At 36.3% G+C, this 18,822-nt stretch overlaps 1 protein-coding gene across 1 annotated transcript in view; it reads right to left on the bottom strand.

The window, feature by feature from the left end:
* Positions 1-1,311: 1,311 nt before the first annotated feature.
* LOC140155408 (uncharacterized) overlaps positions 1,312-18,822 on the bottom strand; it is a 39,364-nt gene continuing 21,853 nt past the window's right edge. Inside the window, exons 5-9 of the mRNA XM_072178251.1 lie at positions 13,383-13,439; positions 12,533-12,653; positions 11,188-11,360; positions 3,087-3,171; positions 1,312-2,732 (exon numbers count right to left, since the gene is read on the bottom strand). Of these exons, the coding sequence (XP_072034352.1) occupies positions 3,103-3,171; positions 11,188-11,360; positions 12,533-12,653; positions 13,383-13,439 (420 nt within the window). The 3' untranslated portion in view covers positions 1,312-2,732; positions 3,087-3,102. The remainder of the gene's footprint in view (positions 2,733-3,086; positions 3,172-11,187; positions 11,361-12,532; positions 12,654-13,382; positions 13,440-18,822) is intronic.

Below are 18,822 nucleotides of genomic sequence, written 5' to 3'. Positions count from 1 at the left end.
TGATATTATATTTTCAGCAAAATGTCCCAACTACGCTCGTATACAAGACAATACAATACAATTGTCTAGGCATAAGTAATTCTGATTTTGACTGGACTAGGAAAGTGGAAACTGAAATTCCAAGATTAGGGTGTGGCAAAATGCCAGGGGCGGCACCGGGATTTTCTTCGAGGTGCAGGGGGGGAATCAACAAATTTTGCACAAAGTTGCCACAAAAAGTGGATCATTTTGTAATTTTTTAGGGGAGGGGGTTGCCTTAAAAGTGGGGTGGGGGGGGGTGGGGGACGTCAAGAAAAATATGGGGGGGATGCTTCTCTTTCCCTGTAGTGCTACCACTAGCAAATATACATACCCCCTATGTGTACTTACCCAAGCACCAAATGCAGATGTTTGATCCGGGGGGGCACTCCAACTTTGGAGGTGACGTGTATGTAGGGCTGTTAATTAAGACCCCCTTTTTCAGCATCGCTGTCAACCAAAGACCCCATATTTTTTTACGAACACATACTCTGTCACCCGAAGACCCCTATTTTACCATTCAGTTGATCTGTCACCCAAATACCCTTACAAGTTCAATTTGAACAGCAACTTTCATTTATCACTGATTTTGTTACTTATTTTGAAAAAACAAAGAAATTTGAAGAAGCCATTCATAACTAGAATGGCGCTGTTTCGGTTCTCAACCCGGTGGGTTCAGTTTGTATTTAAAGGTAGGACGTATGACCGTTCCAGGATTTGAAAATGACCCTATTTCACGGGAATCGAGGACATTTGCAGCAATTTTACCCCCTATTTTGCGTGAAATCAAGGAAAATTTGCCCCCAAATACCTCCCCTATTTTTATCATTTTGAGGACGCATTTTCATTTCACCCCCTTAGCACGAGGAATCGAGGAAATTTTTCCGAAATAAATACCCCTATTTTTACCATTTCAAGGACGCTTTTGAATTTCCCCCTATTTCACGGGAAATGATGACAATAACAAAACTGTAGCGGTAAAACGCGGACAAAAGTCCTAGAAATACACCCTATTTTTCATTTCAAGGACAATTTTGCTCCAAAACACCCCTAATTTGGACAATTGCGAACATTTTTGTCCTCGAAAATTCCGCTGACTTTTCTTGAAAAGTACCCCTAATTGGAACCATCATGCGTACACATTGTCAGTGAAGACTGAACCCACCGGGGTTCTCAACCAAAGATTCCATTTAAAAAAAAAGGTCATGTTCTCACCCAATGACCCGATATTTGTTACATTTTGCTCTCACCGAATGCCAAAAATCATGCTCTCACCCAATGACCCCATATTTTCTACATTTTGCTCTCATATATTCATATTCATATTTTATTTCTATACATTACATAAAAAATAATATATATAAACACGGTACATATGGAGGAAAAGGCTGGAAGACCAAAAAGGTCTGAAAGTTAGCCTTTCCCTGAAATCAAATGAAATTAACAAACTAAATCAACATCACATAACATAACCAAAAGACAAGGGAAAGGGGGGGGGGTGCTCACGGAAAAGATTAATTATAAATTTAGAGATCAGTTTTGTTTTGAATTGATTGCTGAAATGTTTAACAGATTTTGCCAAATGGCTGTTCTGAGTAATGTGCTCATTAGTTTCCTGCTACACAGGATTGAATAGAGATTATCATAGTTCAACTGTTAATTATTGATTAAATAAACCTCTTTATAATAAGTACTTTCAAGGATTTGAAAGTCCACTCAGTCACAAGGTCAAATACCATAAAATTAAAAATTTCAAAACTTGATTTTTTTATGGGAATGTCATCTAAACCTATAACTCAAAAACATGCCTGGCGACTTGTTCCGGGTTTTGTTGGAGCTGGTCACATTTTTAAAATGTTGCAGTGTCTTTTCATGTAAAATGTTTTAAACACATGTTCAAACTGTTCATGACCATTATATAACCCAGCATTTAAAAAATATCTAAATTACGAAAAATGACGAACATTTGGTAGCTTCTTTCCATTACTGGAATTATCATATTGTGAAAAACAAAATAGCTGCCTGTGTCAGTTCAATATGCTAGGAAACTATTTTACCTGAACACCCCAGTTGACATTGGTTTTACTTAAATAGGCTGTATTTTTGCTCAAAAGGGTCCAAATTTAGTGGCACTCCGTGTTCGCCATCTTAGAGAAATTTGGTGTACTCAAAATGGCCAGGAACTGTCAATCAAATACGGGATAAGTCTGTTTCCTGAACACAAGTGTCACGGCCCTGTTTGTATGCAATGAAAAGCTGCCCTGCTAATGCCATCTTACGATATTAAGAATAGAAATCCCAACATAAAATTAAGAAAATATTTAACCTGGTGCCAATTTCATAGTATTTTATTTCATTGTCAAATCCCAAACAGTCATCGTTTTGTGATCAACAATATTAAAACACAGATATGCGATGTTTTTGAACCAGTAAAAAAGGTTTCATTGTTTTATATATGCTATTCTTACTTATGCAGTACTTCTTTTAAAATATTAAAATATGTTGCATCTAGCATTGACCAAAAACTGGCCATGTTAGATATGAAAACAACTGTACACGTTTCTTCTTTGCAAAAATCCATTTAAATTGTTCATATAATGTGTACAAAAGATGTAGCATTTTAAAATGATAACGGAACTTTTCAGACACCCTGTCTTTGTATAATACATTAACTGGCATAATATCTTGTAATCTAAGCATATCTATTGCTTTAAGGGGGTACTACACCCCTGCCCAATTTTGTGCCTATTTTTGCATTTTTCTCAAAAATTATAGTGCATTGGGGACAAGTAAGATATGTATATTATAGGGGCAATGACTACAACTACTGCACTGGAAATTTTATTTCAGCACAGACAACAGTTGTGGAGTTACAGTCAAAAATGAGGGAAACCAATATTTGATCAATAAATCAATAACTAATTGCTTTGAGTTGCTGAATTTCCAGTACAGTAGTTGTAGTCTTTGCCCCTATAATATACAATATTACCTGTCACCAATGTGCTATAATTTTTGAGAAAAATGCAAAAATAGGCACAAAATTGGCCAGGGGTGTAGTACCCCCTTAACATTATTAAATTGATCTTATTTCTGTTCATCTTTGGCATCCGGATCTCGTAATAGGTATCTTATATGAGCCCATAAGCAGTACATCTGTCAAGAGAAAAGAGATGAAAAAAACCAACATATTAATAGGTATATCACCTCAAAAATAAGCGCAGCAGAAACACGTTATTTAATGTTTCTACATGAATGAGCTTTATTAAAGCATCAAAAATCAAAAAACCGAATTGAAATCGGTCAATGCATTGTGATGTAGTGTCAATTTTAAGATGCTCATAAATGGAATGCAAATCTGCCACAAATTGCTGTATAATGACAAAATTGGCACATTTCTAGATTTTGAAGGTTTATTTGGATGCTTGCTTGAAAAAGCAATGTTAATTTAAGTATCACATGTTAATTGCCTATCTTTTCTAACTTCATCAAAGAAAACAAAATTAAAAAATCTATCATTGAATAATTATAATAAATTAACCAAATATACTATTTTAGCAAGTGCGGCATATCTGCAGACAAATTAAAGCTGAAAAAATTTCAGCTAATTAATATGCAAAATTGATGCCAATAGAAAACCGTACATGATATCAGGGTGCGGTTTTTTTCGTACACATATGTATACAAAGTTCTTTCAATTGATAACAAAAAATACACAAAAAGTAATTAATTATGCAAATTAGCTAATTACAGCTAATTATGTATTCATGATATTATTATGTAAATTAGGCATGAGTAATTTTGGTTTTTTTTTTCAATACTGTAAAAGTCAATATTTTTGAGAGAAGATATTTTCGCGATTTTGAAGATTTTGTCAATTGCGCAAGAATTAAATTTCACGGTTTTGATATTGATACAATAGAAACCTAATGCAAAAGGTTATTTTCGCGAGTTTTTATTTTCGTGATTTTATGTCCACTCACGAAATTCGCGAAAATAAAAACCTCGCGAAAATTTCTACTTTTACAGTATTTAATGAAAGTCTTTTCATTCATCATAAATTTGTCAAGTATGAACCTGTTATGATGTTGAGTAAAGAATCTGCAGTTAATTACTTTAATATAATACAAAAATACAAACTTTGACATTTTGACAGTGTCTGGGATAGAATTTTAATTTTTTTCTGTAAATATGGTATGTCACCATTGCTCAAAGCCAAATCCGAAAAGTAAAAATAAAAATTCATTTGCAATGAGACTTTAAATTAACATTTTGTTATCTGGATTAACATGAGAAGACAAACGGTAAAAGGAACAGCCACTCCACTATACCGCGTATACAAGAATGGTGTGGCCTTGGACACATCACACAATGGCTTAGAGCTATTGTGGTTTGGAATATTACTCCCTTTAAACTCACTTTAAAAATGTTTTGTTTCAATTCGTTTTCCTCAAGTGTGCCATTCGTTGTCGACGGAAATAATTTACATGCTTAAAAAGATTAGTATTTCAGCTAAATGGTGGTAGGTCTTGATTTTTCAAAAGGCCTATATTTATTGATTTATGAGGGATCTTCAAAAATCCATAAAAACAGGTAGTAGCTCTTAAATGAAGCAATATTTATTTCAAAAAACCCGATGGTAGTCACAGAAAGGTTTCACACACCATATATCAAAAATTCAAACAATTGTGATAAATAGCACATAATGAGGAAATTAATTTTTCGACATGGATGTTTGCCAAAATTTAACAAATTTGATGAACGCGCTTTTCAATTTACTGTTATGCTTGCATGCACAGTGTGGCAGAATTATTGTGCAGCCACTGTGACATGCCTAATATTAAATCTTTTAAATGGTAATTTTGTCATCCACAGCTTCATCCCCAAACTTACTCAAAAAAAGTTGACATATATATACCATCAGAAACCAACTACATAATGTTTGTGTGCATAAATGGTCTTGCAGATTCTGTCATTTGACCGTATGTCGTCCAATTTGTATATTTAGGCTCGACAGCATGAAAATATTTTCCTTTCCAATGATTCATGATTGTCCAGATATTTTCCCCATGTTAAACCCCCTGAGCACTACCTGCTGATCTAACATTGCCTCTGATTGGTCAAATATGTGATATCTGTACTTTAATCACCAATCAGAATGGAGCTTTGCAAATAATTCACCCCAATGTTTTTGTGTGGTGAAATTATTCTAACAACGTTGCTGATTGGTCCACTTGATAATGAAAGCTTCTTTTTGGCCAATCGGCAGGTAGGGGTTAAGTGGTTTAGCAAGAAATCCAATCACAATTAAATTGTGCAGTTAATGACAAGACCATATCGGTTCAACTAGCAGTCTTTGACACAGTATTGTTTGATATACCCAACATCACTACCCAGCTGCAGTGGCAGTTTAGACTGGATTAAGCATTTCGTTTCTCTTGACCCAAAGACTAACAGTTTTATTGTTCATTTCACTTAATTGTTGGGAGTGGCTGGCTTTTCCTTCTTCGTTATCTTCAAATCTGTTTCTCACTTGTCTTTCCATATAGGCCAGCATGCTTAATATAGGCTTTTTAGCCTGGATTGAGCCTTTTGTTTGACATTGGTCCCATCAGGACCCAAATGTGTCTCCACACAGGAAGACCGTTTATACAAATTTAAAGGCCATGTGTCTTATACTGGGACCACTAAAAAACTGGTGGTGTGACATTTTTTCTTGAAAAAAATGAAATGATAATGATAAGTTTCAAAATGAAGATCCTTTATATTGGTCATGTTTTAAAGCTTTGGTCTTTCTTTTCAATTTGACACCAAAACCAGGATTTTCCATTGATGCTAATTAATTTTATGATCAATTAAGCTAACAAACTAGTAGGTTGGTGGATTGGCAGACATGGTACCATAGAAAGTCTATGGAAAATGTTCACAACAATTTGATGGGATACTTTTTTACCGTTTTCTGTTGAGTTGAAAACTAAAATCCATGATTACTTTAATAGTACCAATTTGATGTCAGTGATTGTAGCAACTATATAATCAAGTAGGCCTACTTTGTATAATTTCATCTCATTAATTAGACTAATAAGCACATTTACAGGCTCGTCCATGCCTTTTACCATATAGGCTTCTATGTAAAAATTTTCAAAATTGCAAATAATTAATCTAAATGTGACAAAACAAAGGGATATTGTATTCTTTCTGGTTTGGAATGATTATTTATGACTGAAAGCAGTTAATGAACAGTATTTAATTAGCTAATTAGCACTAATTAAACCTTTTAAATAATTAATTAGGTCTCATATGAAGCAAATTTTTATCACCCTATATAAACAGAATAAACATATTTTCTATATATTTTCTGGTGGGCCTTTTTAAGCTCTGTTTGATTTTGTGGTCCTGAGATTGAGAAAATACTCCTGAAAAGATATATAGGCACTCCAATACTACACCACATGTTCATTAAAAAGTTAATTGTTACACCCTGTATATATTCTAGTCAGTGTTCGAAATATGCCTCAAAAAGTTACAGGCCAGCCGGCTTGACCTTAAAAGTTACCGGCCAGCCGGGCCGGGCAACTAGATGCCAGTCAGAAAAAGTTACCGGCCAGGCCAAAAAGTTACAGGCCAATGGCCGGCTGACCGGCCCTATTTCGAACGCTGATTCTACTCTCTAAATGTTAAAGAGTGAAAAACCACTCTGAATTTCAGAGTGAATTTAAGTTAGCTCTAAAAGAGTGGGTTTTAGCTCTAAAAGAGTGAAAACAGTACACATAATTTCACTCATGATTTTGAGTGAGCCTCACTCGCTCAAAAGTGGCGCAAAATCTCACTCTTTCTTGGAGTGAACTGTCAGCCAATCAGAAGCGCCGAAAATCGGCCGATGTTTGTTGAACTTGTGTAACAAAATGGCGAACAGTGTGTGAATGAATGGCGAAAAGAAAGCGGATTTGATGAAGAATTAGACAGCATACTCAATAGTGATTACATTTATGTGTAGGTCATAACTCGTAGCAAGTATATACACTTGGTCTGGAGACAACGGCGGCAGTAAGCTTAAGTCATATGTGAGCAGTTTGGCCCAGTGCCGGTTTACATGTACGCATATGTAAGCTTATGTAGGTGACGCCGCATCACGCGTCTCCAGACTGTGACCGTAAACATGGTATTTGCCAAGTGTTATGTCCTACACCTAAGTGTACTCACCATTGAACAGTTTGACTATTAGCTTCACTAAATCCATAGTTTTTCATCATTCACCCCACACTGAAGTTCGACACATTGTGTATGTGCTTAAGCTTTAGACCAGTTCAATATTCCTAGACCGGGCCCTACCTAACCTGGGGCCTAGCCTCACAACAATTTAAAGCACATAGTAGCTGTTATGAACTGCTGTGATATTCTTGTATATAAAATAGGCCTAAATGAATAAATAAATAAATAAATGCTCTTTTCTGATTCACTCTTTTCCGGAGTGAATTTTTTCATTCTTTCTTGAGAGTGAGCTTCACTCTAAAAGAGTTGTCACTCAGATGGCTCTTTGAAAGAGTGAGATTTCACTCTTTTGAGTGATTTTCACTCTTTCACATTTAGAGAGTAGTACACCCCGCTGAATATTGACTTCAGATTTGGATCATTGTAATCTCTGTTCTTTATGCTTTCCAGCTATGTATACTTTTACATACCTATAAGGGGCTGTGCAATAATTATGAGCCCTGGGGTGAGGGTAAAATGGGGGGGGCAAGAAATTTTTAAATGCGCCGAGCGAAGGGGGGAGCAATTTTGGCAAGCCGAGAGAGGGGGGGGGCAGCGATTTTTGGCACGCATTCATGGGTCGCCTTTTAAATAAAACGCTCTAAAAAGGCTTAAGAAAACAGTACGGAAATGCTTAAATATGCAAATTTTCCTGCTCGCAACATGTATCTAGACCATTTAAAATTTGGCATGCACAAGGGGGGCAAAGAATTTTGGTGGGCCGAGAGGGGGGGCAAGCGATTTTGGCAAGCCGAGAGGGGGGCAAACAATTTTGGCGAGCCATTTGAAATTTACCCCCGCCCTCATAATTATTGCACAGCCCCTAAAAGGCATATCCATTCATCGCACAATATGTTTTCAGCTATGAAACCCCCCCAGACACAAAAAAACTGGGAAGAAGAGCAAAAAATTGGGAAGGGGGGAAGGAGAGAAAAAGAGAAAAAGAGGGAAGAAAAAAGGGAAGAGGGGAAGAAAAGAGAAAAAAGGGGAAAAAAGAGGGAAGAAGAGAAAGGGGAAAGAAGAAAAGAAAAAGAGGGAAGAAAAAGGGAAGGAGAAGAGAAAAGGGAAGGAGAAGAGAAAAGGAAAGAAAGAGGAAGAAGATCCCTGGACCCCACTCGATTAACACTTCGCGGCAAGCCGCTCGCGATATACTAAAATTTTTGATCAGAAATTGGGAAATTTTTCAATCTTGCCCCCCCCCCCCGGAAGGTCATGTCTGGTTACGCCCCTGCATGCATGGCCATGAACATACTGAACAGTCACACTTATGAATAACAGACATGCTTTGTGACTGTGCAAGAAAATAGCCCAGACTACCCACCTTTGTTTCCAATGGACATTTTATTGTGAAATTTCATTGTACAAGGAATACAATAAAAAAAATTCCACATAGCCCCCGCATGAAAAGTATTTAATTATCTTTGTAATCACTCAAAAAGCATTTTGTGTGAATTTTACATCCGAACTTGGTGCTATTAAATTTTTATGAGCCTTTTTATTTTACATGTAAAGTCTATGGGGGTGACGATTAGAAATGGACGGCAATATTGAAAAACCCTAATTTTGGGCCATTTTAGACACTAAAATGCCCATAAAAAAAGAATAGCACCCGGGAATAGCACTTAGTTCGGATGTAAAATTCACACACAATATGCTACCTGAGAGAGTACAAACATAATTAAATACATTTCATTCGGGGGCTATAGCAAAAACAAAAAATGCCCTATACCTTAATGGTTATGGAACAAAGGGTGTACCTCCCACACATTTCGGTTTAAAAGCTATAATGTACGATCTTATATGTAATTGGTTAATTTTTTCCAAACCTGATTTTTTGACATAAATGTTTACACATGTCCCAACTTACACCTAATTGGATTCAGCCAAATTCATAGTGTTTTTAGGATAACATAGCAAGTTTGAATTGAAGTTATATAATGACTTTAAATCCCCCCATAGAACACCACAGTTAAGAGGCTCAGGTAGTTAGTGAGTTTTCTTTCATTCTACCTCTTTAGTTTGGCTTAAAATGACCAGAAAACTTTCCTGACAATAATATATTTGGCAAAGATTAAGCAACTTAAAATTTGACCAAAATAGTAAACTATATTTTAACAAAGTCATTATTCCCGGTGGGTTCAGTTTTTATTTAAAGCTAGGACGTATGACCGTTAGAGGATTTGAAAATGACCCCCAATTTCACGGGGAATCAAGGACATTTGCGCAATTTTACCCCTATTTTGGGCAAAATCAAGGAAAATATGCCCCCAAATACCTCCCCTATTTTTATCATTTTGAGGACAAATTTTTATTTCACCCCCTTATCACGAGGAATCAAGGACAATACCCCTATTTTTACCATTTCAAGGACGCTTTTGAATGTTTCCCTATTTCACAGGGAAATGAGGACAATTTTTTTCGGAAAAAATACCCTATCAATTTTTGTGTGGAAAAAATACAAAAAACCGAAACTGTAGCGGTAAAACGTGGAGGATAGCTGAGGATAGTCCCAGAAATACACCCTATTTTTCATTTTAAGGACAATTTTGCTCCAAAACACCCCTAATTTGGACAATCATAAACAATTTTGTCCTCGAAATTCCACGGACATTTCTTGAAAAGTACCCCTAATTGGAACCATCATGCGTACACATCGTCAGTGAATGACCACCGGGTCATTGTTAAAGCCTTAAAAGGCTGTAATAATGACTTTGTAACCAACTTTGATAATGATCTTGTGCGCAGCCAGGTATGCAACTCTGATAATGACCTTGTGTGCAACCGAATGCAACTACATGTATGATAATAACCTTGTGTGCAACCAGGTATGAAACTATGGATTTTTCAGTGCATTATAGTGAGAAAGGGAATTGATACCGTTTGAAACCGTTCGGCACTCATATGAAAGTTGTAAACATCTGCGTGAACGAAAACACAGATTTAGGGTGGTTTCCGCGCGGATCTGTGATTAGGGTCTCAAACCACAGGGGTGTTTTTTTAAGGATGATCCTCGCTTAGGGTAGTTTTTTAAAATTACCCAATTAACGGACATTAGTGGTGACATATTTATCAAGTTATTTGGCACAAAAGAGTGGTTTCTGAGCAATTTTACTAACCAGATTTTTAAAAAAAATCAACAGCGCCAATTTTAAGCTTACTGTTATCATCACTGTCACTGAATGACACTCTACCGACTCACGCAATGTCTATCCTTGTTTAGGGGTAAATTTCAAACCAATTCCTCACTTAGGATGTTTTTAATATTTGAGTAAAATCCTTGTTTAAGGTTTATAGTTTGACAAATTTTCAACATCCTAGCATAGGGTCATTTTTGAAAGTCAATTCACATGTATGCTTACAACTTTTATACATGAGAGCCCCTCCCCTTTTGAAACCAATTGACCTAAGTATCATGGCAAAAAGAAGTGACATGTTAGTGAAGTAAATATCAGATACACCCTTTTAGGCTAATGAAAGTTGATTCCCACCTTCCTGTTACCCTTCTCTGCTCAAAACAATTTGCTGGCCAAATATTTCATTATTTAGAATAAAATGTTGATTTCTAACAAACTTTTATAATGTTAAAACCACAATTATTCATTTAAAAATAAATAACTGTGGTTTTAACTGGGGGGGGACCCTTTTCACTGACCAGTTGCATTTAGAATCCCTTTTCACTGACCTACCATAAAAAGGTACCCTTTCCACTGATCTACTAAGAAAAAGAAGTTTGTATGTTGTATGTAGGACAATTATTATATTGTTAACATTGATAAATCCAATATTATTCATCTACTGACAAATGGTAAAAATGCTGCAAAAAATAGCCTTCATCACCGACGTGTCCAGGATCTTTTCCTGCGGGGGGCTCAGCCCCTCTTTCGGAGTTATGCGGGGGGCTTAATGGCTAAAATCGCTTACCTCAACCACTGCAGCAATTGCTCTTCCACCGCTCAATAAACCAATCACCATATAATCTATTATCTTAGGAATGACCAATGTATGTGTAAAGATACCGGCATAATGTGCATATAACCACAATGGTAGAATATGAAGCCCTAACACAACATACGTTCCAAGGGGAGTCTTAAAATCTATGGTAGTAAAGAAAGAAAGCACAGTTTAAAAGAGATGTATCTTTCTGAATGAGTTACAGTCAGTGGCGTAGATTTCTTTTTTGACATGGGGGGATGGGGTTGGAAAAAATTCTTGAAATATAATGAATCCGGCACGTTTTGGCAATTGAATAAGTTTATGGTACAAATGCGCGCATAAAGTGTGCGCAAAATTTTGCCATTTTGAAGCTAAACTTATGAAATATTGTGCAAAAGTGGAAGAAATTTGCGGGTAGCGCGAAAAAATTCGGGCTTTGGGGGCTAAAATGGCCAAACATGAGGTCAGAAACCCACATACAGGCATCAACATTTGGGGGGGGGGGGGGGGGTTGATTGTATGGATCATCCCCCCTGGCAAAATATTGGGGGGAATTATCCCCCCATCCCTCCAGGATCTACGCCTATGGTTACAGTTAAGGAAAAAATGATCATAATAATAAGACGGTTCTCCAACCATGAGTCTCATCTGCTTTTGCAATCACCAGGAAAATTGTACAGCTAAATTTCATAAAAATCCAACAGTCTTTGCTAATTTGACCACAGATGAGTAGAAAGGGTGTCGTCAGGTAGAACATTTGAGCAAAATTCTTATTTTTTTTCCAAATTTACAATACACATTTCTGGAAATGAGAATTTTCTACATCATTGTATGGCATTTTGATGATAACAATCTTTGGAAAAAAGGAGGCCATTGGGTACCTGAGCCTAAAAAAGTGGGGTCATCACATAGGACTTTAAGAAAAACATGGTCATAAGGTAAATTTGACTTTAGAAAAGGGAGCCTATTCACATGCACATACCTGCTACTAAAATTGCCCCCCCCCCCATATACAGAAATCAATGGCAGCACCAGCGGGTGGGTGTATAATGAGTATTTGGAGCTTCCCCCAAAATGGCATATTAGATCTTAGGAAGAAATATTACAAAGAAATCTGAAAATACTCAACGACACCCTTTTTGAAAATTTTATACACATAACCCCTTTTTTTCTCAGATTTATACCCAATGACCCCCTTTAAAACTTGTTTATACCCAATGATCCCCATTTTTTAATAGGCCCATACTTCCTGTAGTCGGTATTGGCATATACCCACCATTTCTAAAGTTGAGCCCCCCCCCCCGACTACATCCCATCAAACAAAAAAACTTACTTTTTTCCATAACTTTCTGTGCAATCCATGGTGCTTGTACAAATGATGCCTTCCACTGGGCGCCGATACTGTGTGTGCATACAAATACCAACCATTCCAAAGATGCTATCAAGCTACCCCACTGTCACAAAAAATGCATCAAAAATTAGCTTACATATCACACATTTTACATAACACATGCACTTGCTGACAAATTAAAGACAAATATTCATAAGAAATAACTAATGATCATATTTTTCAGACTTACCATATTTATAGCAGATTTTTACATGAATTGATATTAATTTTTCATAAAACAGTAATGTTGATAAAATATCACTTGAGGTACATTATAGCCTACATGTAGTAGATTAAGCTAATTGGTCTAAGAACTGAGAAGAAAGTACTGTTTTTTCTCCAACCTATAGTTCATGATCACTGATCACTGGAGTTTGAACTTTTACACATATATAATTGGCAAAATATGTAATTTTTTAAACTTGATTGTTATTTAGTTTAAGGGTATACGATGTATTGTTGGTCGAAGCAGCAGAAAAAAAAAGTAGTTCACAGCATCTTGCGAATGGTAGTGAGCTTTAGCAAAAATTGCATTGCTCAATTCATAGCGAGCATGTAGAAGAATTCAAATATCACAGATATACTTTTGTAGGTCCTGTGGTTCTTGAGTTATGTTGTAAAGAGGGCTGAACAACAATAAATTAAGCAAGTTTTCAAAGTATATGATTTGTAGAATAAACTTTTGCAAAACACTAAAGTAATTTTCAATAATATATTGATTCAGATAATGAAAATCATTTTTTTGGCTGCTTCGACCAACAATACCTCGTATACCCTTAATGATAGCACTTACAGAATATAAGCGGCTCCATAGCATTGATCTTCCCACACAGTCAATCACTACATCAAACTATTTAAAAACATGAAATATAATCATTAAAGCATTAAACAGAGCATAAAAGAGTGTTTTGAGACCCATCTGTGTATATACAGGGTGTATCAAAATGATTGGTGCCCATGAGTTTCCAGTGATTATGGACAAGACTGTCACATCCAAATGCAACATAGGAGCTACCTTATTTATAGATGAATGTTATGAAAGGACATATAAATATAAAGCTATATAAATCCTGGGCATTTCAAGAGGATCCGATGTTGCATATTGAAAAAGCAGGTTTGTCCATAAACACCACAAATGACGGGTACCAAACATTTTGATACAGCCTGTATCACCTGATATAACATGGTAGATGCCATAATTTTAAGTGGAACAAAAATTAAGGCAGAATGCAGAGGTGTTCTTAACCCCCTGAGAACTACTGCCTTTTTTACAGCGTTTCTGATTGGTCAATTACGTGATATATTCATCTAAGTGACCAATTAAAATACAGCTTCTTTATATTTAAGCTCAATCCAGTTCAGTCATACCACCGTTCTAACCATACTGCTGATTGGTGCAAAAAATCATAATAGGCTTTTTCTAACCAATCAGCAAGTAGTACTTATAAGGTTTTAAAAACAAAATCAACCTCAAAAGGTTTTTTTAGATGTCATTTATGTCCATTTTTGTGACCAATTTTATCAACCTTTTTTAGACATGAACAAAAAAAAAACCTGGGCTGGTGTGTGTGTGTGACCACTGCTGTGCAATGAGGATGTATCTTACCTTCACGCATATCTATTGCAAGATATAACAAGGCTCAGATGCGTAGAGATTTATTCCATCAACATAGAGATAGAGAACGCAATTTGCCGTTTTGTAAATGTTAAATTCTGTGCTGTTTTCTGTTTTCTAAAAATAACCATAAAAATTTACCCACCCTCGGGAAATCCGATTTTTCCCGATTGTCTTTGGATCAAAAGGACAATATTTATATTATTATGTTTTGATGAATCCAAGTGTGTAAAAATATTGGATCCAAAAAAGAATAATGATAAAATTGGATGCTTTCTGCCCACAATTAATGATCTCGCTATGAGTTTTTAAAATATTGGACTCGATTATGTCTCATCCAATATTTTAAAACTCATAGCTCGACCAATAAATATATGGGCTCAATTGATCTAATTTTATATCACAATTAGGGGCTGTGCAATAATTATGAGCACTGGGGAGGTGCAAGAAATTTTTGGCGAGCCAAAAGGGTGGGGGGGGGGCAAGCGATTTTTGGCAAGACGAGAGGGGGACAAGTGATTTTTGGCACACATTCTTGGGGCGCCATTTAAATAAAACGCTCTAAAAAGGCTTAGGAAAACCGTATGGAAACGCTTAAATATGCAAATTTTCATGCTCGCTGTGCTGGCAACATGTATATAGACCATTTAAGGTTTGCAAATTGGGATCTCAAAATTTTGGCATGTGCAAGGGGGGGGCAAAGATTTTTGGCGGGCCGAGGGGGGGCAAGCAAGTTTTGGAGGGCTGAGAGGGGGGCAAGCAATTTTTGGCGAGCCGTTTGGAAATTTTACCCCCCAAGGGGACTCATAATTGCTGCACAGCCCCTTATTCCATTACATTCCATAGTATTGGGCTATTCCATATAAAATCCACACTCCCCCTGTGGAAGATTTTGGAAATATCTGTCTCTGGGGAGTATGAATTTCAGATGGAATGAGTACATTAGCAGCTCCATTTGAAACACATCCCCCCTCAGTGGAAGATTCAGGTTGAGTCTTTCTCAGAGGGTGTATGAAATTCAAATGGAGCTGCTATCAATTCATTCCATTTGAAATTATACTCCCCTGTGGAACATATTTCCAAAATCTTCCACAGGGGTAGTGTGAATTTCAAATGGAATAGCTCATTATACCCATTTCACATTAATAAACAATGAAATGTATCACATGTTTAAAATGCAAAAACACTTATAAATATTGTACATGATGCTTTACTTTTTCCTTTATCAAAAGAGATGCTTAGTGGTAGCCATCTTAAACCATTGTTTGACAGTGGCAGCGCCACGGGGGGAGCATGGGGAAAAATATTTCTTAAAATATAGCGAATACAGCACTTTTTGGCGACAGGATAAGTTTATGCGGGGAAAATGAGCCAAAATGGTGAAATATGGAGCAAGTGGAACAAATTTGCACAAAGTGCGCAAACTAAATTGGCATTTTTGGGTTAAAATGGTCAAATATGAGGTTAATTTGGTCAGAAACCCACATACAGGGGTCAACAATTTGAGAATAAACGATAGGAATTTTTATTTTGCCTATCCTCTACCTATGATAGACGACAGGCAGGTCCAATATTTTGAGTAGTGGATGCCGGCGCGCGGTATCCACTACGATAAAAATATTGGACCTGCCTGTCGCCTATCATAGGTAGAGATAGGCAAAATAAAAATTCTATCGTTATTCTCATTCTTAGTCAGTTAAATATTATTTTAATAACTGCCAAACAATTTTTTTAAAGCAAAAACTAAGTTACCGTCATAAAAACTCCCCTCATTATAAAATGAACGAAACTTGTTTACAACTTTCACGTATTCTGTTGCGCTACTGCTAGCGCTGTCAGCGTATTCCGCACTAGTCTACGCATACATCGCGATACATACGCGCACCGCTACAAGCGTGTAGGCATGATCAAGACGCATGATGGCGTGGGGTCGTCTACGGCCTGATAAACGGCACCCGAAATCTTGCGATTGTCCAATCAAAAATGTGTATACGAACTAGACCACTCCCACTGACTAAGAATGGGGGATGATTGTTTGGACCAACTCCCCTTGTCAAAATATTGGAGGGATTTTTCCCCTACCCCCAGAATCTACGCCTATGACTACATAACTGTTTAAGAAGCTTCAACTATATCCATAGATTTTGCACCACTAAAAATGAGCTGTAAAATCAAATTTTTCTTTCATCTTATTTGTAAAAAACCAATTTCCTACACTCCCATTATATAATAGACCATTAGGTCCATATGCACAAAAGAGTTAGACCGGGTCTCAAGTTAGACCTGGTCTAAGTGGAATTTAGTTCCATCAGGAATGGTCCTTTACTCTTATTTCCTTCCTTAAGTATAGCTAGCAAATTTTAAAGAAAATGCCATGTTCAAAAATAGTACAAAATAACTTAAGAAAATGTAAAGGAAAATGTCCTTTCTCCTGGTACTAAATTCCACTTAGACCAGGTCCATACCTGCCAACATTTGAAAACTGGAAAAAAAGGGACAAATGGCACACTGTGTCTGAAAAGTGGGACATTTCCAATTTTCCTATACATTATTATAGGATGAGTTTTACAAAAAGAGGGACAATGAGTAAAAAATGTTTTTTTTCAGCATTTTTCTTTTGCCCAAAAGTGGGATGTCCCTCCTAAAGTGGGACACTTGGCAGGTATGCAGGTCTAACTTTAGACCCGGTCTAACTCTTTTGTGCATACGAACCTTAAGGTTTGCAAATTGGGTTCCAAACAAATTGGCAAGTAATTTTTTGCATGCTGAGGGTAGGGGGGCCCAAGTAATTTTTTGCATGCTGAGAGAGGGGCAAGCAAAAAAAACTTGATGTAAAACATTCTAACATAAGGTTATTTAGTGTTGAAAAAATATTTTACAATAACCTTTTGACAACATACTTTAAAATGTTGTTTTTCATACAAAAAACTTTCAAAATGTCTCTTGGGTACACAGAAATATCCTGTATACCAGGTTGTAGCTACCCCAAGTTGTGTTTGAGGGATCAGGGAATAGGCTAAATTTTTCACTCTTTTTATGAAAAAATACATTAAAAACAAAACAAATATTTATTGGTTTTTTTTGGCGTAGCAACAAACAAAAATCCTAACAATGTGTACTGTTAATATGTCAATTTGTGAAAAACATAATATGAAGGTAAAAAGTTTATATTGCTTGCTGCCTGATTAACTACAATCCAGGAAAAAAATAGTTGGCACACTTGCACGAAACAATTGAAATGCGTGCCCTATCAAAATTGGAGAGGCGAGTGAAACATACATGCAGTATAATTATGTGAAGTACAGACTACACCCTATATCTCGCCTTCCCCTCCCCATCTTTCAATGTTGGAGGGTCTCACGGGCCTGTTGACAACATGGCTTGGTCCAACATTGAATTGGGGGAGCGGGGGCAGAGATATACCAAAAGACAGGGAAAGTGTGCCAACCTTTTTTTCCTGGATTGTAGCTACTGCCTCCGGCGTTATATGTATAAAGGTATCCAATTAAGTACTAGTCTTGCCTAGCTTGCCATTGGTATTTTTCTTTGTTGTTGTTGACTATTGAGTCAAATTCAGTCTGTGTCAACAAAGACTAATCATTTTGTCAACAACTAATACATTTTATGATGTTACCCCAAAAACTTGATCATAATTTTCACAAAATAAACACTTTTTCAAGAATATTTGTACACATTATTCCTATGTCAGAAAAGGTACCCCATGAATAAATTTCTCTTCAATAAAATTAAAGCTTTTACATCGCAATGAAAGCAATCCCTAGTAACCGTTTTAAGATATCATTTTAGTACACTATGGTACGGGAGAGTGTGGTCAAATCCCGGCCCCCAACACAACACAAAAGTTGGCAACCATGAGAGTTACCAAATCTTTTAAAGACCCCTTTGCAATGATTTTTCATGCAAAATCGAGGACAAAATTTAACCAAAAACAACCCCTTTTTGTGGTTTTCAATGACTAGAATTTCCAACACCCCTTTTCAATGACTAGAATTTCAAACACCTCTTTTCAGTGACATTAAATATTGACATAAAAGTACCCCTTTTATCCATATTTCGTGAACAGTGCAAATTAAATCCCCCCTATTTTGCTAATTTCACGGCCAAATGTCGCAGACTGTCCAAATAAAATCCCCCCTATTTTCCCATTTTTGCGTCCTCGCTACTGGTAAAAAATTACCCATTTTCCATGCTATTTGGTAACTCTCATGGTTGTCAATTTTTGTGTTGAGTTGGTGGGGCCGGGGGTCAAATGCTGTAAAATAAATACTAGTAATAGCATGTTTGAAAATTTTACATCTCCAGGCTTGTAATTATTGCAGACCCTGTAAGGCTTAAAAAAATCAGTTCACTTGCCCTTATCGACCCATAAATCTGAAAAAAACAGGGTCGCTTTTTTTTTATTGTCAGATTTTGATATTTTGGTTTATAATTTCAAAATATTTGTTTTATTTATGTTTAACAGTATAAACAAATTCTGACTACTGCATTTGGGTTTCATATATGCTCTATTTTATATTTTAAAAAGATATTAGTAATCACAACAAATTTCTGATGATCTGGGTATCTAAGGCATTGAATGAAAAATAACACCACCACA

This window comes from Amphiura filiformis, chromosome 6 (assembly GCF_039555335.1).
Source record: "Amphiura filiformis chromosome 6, Afil_fr2py, whole genome shotgun sequence".
Taxonomy (NCBI): Eukaryota; Metazoa; Echinodermata; class Ophiuroidea; order Amphilepidida; family Amphiuridae; genus Amphiura; species Amphiura filiformis.
Note: the sequence above shows the minus strand (reverse complement) of the source record. Positions and strands in the feature narration are given on the sequence as shown.